This window comes from Cryptosporidium hominis (assembly GCF_000006425.1).
Source record: "Cryptosporidium hominis TU502 chromosome 5 CHRO015053, whole genome shotgun sequence".
Lineage (NCBI taxonomy): Eukaryota > Apicomplexa > Conoidasida > Eucoccidiorida > Cryptosporidiidae > Cryptosporidium > Cryptosporidium hominis.
Window position 1 is genome coordinate 1 of NW_666685.1, and position 2,046 is coordinate 2,046.

A 2,046-nucleotide genomic window follows, 5' to 3' on the forward strand; every position below is an offset into this window, starting at 1 on the left:
TTGAATAACATCTGAAACATTTGAGGCTTTGAAAACTGCTTTATTTTTAACTCCTGATCTTAGTAATAATTCATTTGCATAAATCAGAAATCTTATTGACCTAACAATTACAAAAAGCTTCTCAATATAGTCAGGACGTTTATGTGCTTCTAATTCATGAAATATTTGTACCATTTCTAAGAATGCATTTGATGCAAAAGTATATCCAGAATCTGCTCCAATAAACCTTTTATTTGAATATATCATGGAAATTTTATTCACATACTCATTAAATAGTTGTTTTGTCTTTCTTTCATTTACTTCACGATTATCTAAACATTTCTTTGTTCTTTCACAAATTGCATTAGCATTTGGTACTATTTGATCATCACTCCATAAATTTATTGCTTGAATACAGAAATAATCCTTAAATATTCCATCCGGTCCTATTGAATAAAGAGAAGCTCCAATTAAATCTTGTAAAGAATAACTTGGTAAAATACCATTAATAAATGGTTTAATACCAGTATACATACAATGTACCTGTTCTAAATAAAATGCGTTTGGAACCTCTATAATATTTACCGCATAGCTATAAACTCTTTCTAATGGATCTATTGGCATTTGCTTCAAATCTTTATCTTCAACTAATATTGGCATTCTCTCCTTTGCTGAAAGTAAATATCTCCAACGTCTCCAAATCCAATACATATATTTTCTTTTATATTTTCTTGCTTTACCTCTTCGTTCATGTAAATAAGTTTTTTGAACTGGAATGTGGGTCTTTAAGTTGTTAACATACATCTGAATTGTTACATGCATATCATCATTGTTAAGTCCATATCTTAATGCCCCCACCTCCTTATTTCGCCTTGTTACATAAAGCCAATTACGTACTTTCATTCTTCCATATAGTAAAGATGTTGAAGTTTGAGGATGTTTTGGTACCAAGTTTTCATAAAGACTCGTTGCATGCCTAGTACTTATTGCACTTGGCATGCTATTCGGTTTATTCTGTTCCGAAACATCGGAATTTGTTGTTGCACACTCTAATAACTTTATTTGGTACCCATAGAAAATAGTTACAATAAGGAAAATCAATACACTCTTATGAAAAAGTGTACTCTGACTCATTATTTTTAATTATCTTCGTGAATTAGATTAATTGACAAAATTTTCATCGAATACTTTTAGTTTTTCATTCGCTTTCAATTAATATATTTATTGCATATATTATATATTTGTTTTCTTTTAAAACTGAATACCCAATTTTCATTTTTAGACATTGTGATTTCCCGCCAACTGCACAAGCAGAAAAAATAATAAATTACATGCAGTTCCTTAGATAATAAATAAATAATGATAGACACGTAATAAAATTTATTTAAACATGTTAAAACAATAATTTGGATAAATTTGATCAATATTTAATATTTGTCAATTGAATAAAAAGAAATCTCGTGATAAATCGATAGAGAAAATGATCTTTCTTGATTATTTTATTTGTTAATTCAATTTAAATGATCATTTATAATAAAATAAAGGAAATGAATTAAATATTAATATATATTNTNCNCNCGCCNGNGCNCNNNCCCCCCTCCNNNTTCNTCCTTATTNNTTTTGTGTTTTGCTTGTGCTGNGTGTTTGCTTTCGAGTTACTCTTCGCCGCCCTGCCTCCCTCCCCGTTTTTTTTTTTTTGTTTCTTTTTTTTGTCCTGGCTGCGCTGGTTGTCTCTGCTCTCGGGTTTTTCTCGTCCCTTTGTCTCGTTTTTCGCCGGTCCCTTCCTCTCCTTTTGCTTTAGCTATTTGGTTCTCCCAGCACGTACTGTCTCATTCTTCTTTGTCGCGTCGTTCTTCCTTTTATTTCCCTCCGTCCGTTTTTTCATTCGCTTGTTTGTCGTGCCTTCCCCCTCCTTTTTTTATCCCTCCTCCCTGCCACCCTTATCAGTTTCCCCTGCTTCTCCTTTGTTCTCCCCTCCTCTCCTCTCCAACTCCTANTTGCCGTCGACCTTTCATGCTTACTCTCTCGCCTCCTCCGGCCCCGCCCAGCCCCCCCCGCCCCCCCCCT

The 2,046-nt window shown here is 33.5% G+C and overlaps 1 protein-coding gene across 1 annotated transcript; it reads right to left on the reverse strand.

Annotated features, from left to right (window-relative positions):
* Positions 1–1,113, reverse strand: Chro.50102 (hypothetical protein; the record flags this gene model as incomplete). The annotated part of the gene is made up of 1 exon (XM_660015.1): positions 1–1,113. A coding segment is annotated over one exon (1,113 nt), but the record flags the coding sequence as incomplete, so codon positions are not given.
* Positions 1,114–2,046: the final 933 nt, after the last annotated feature.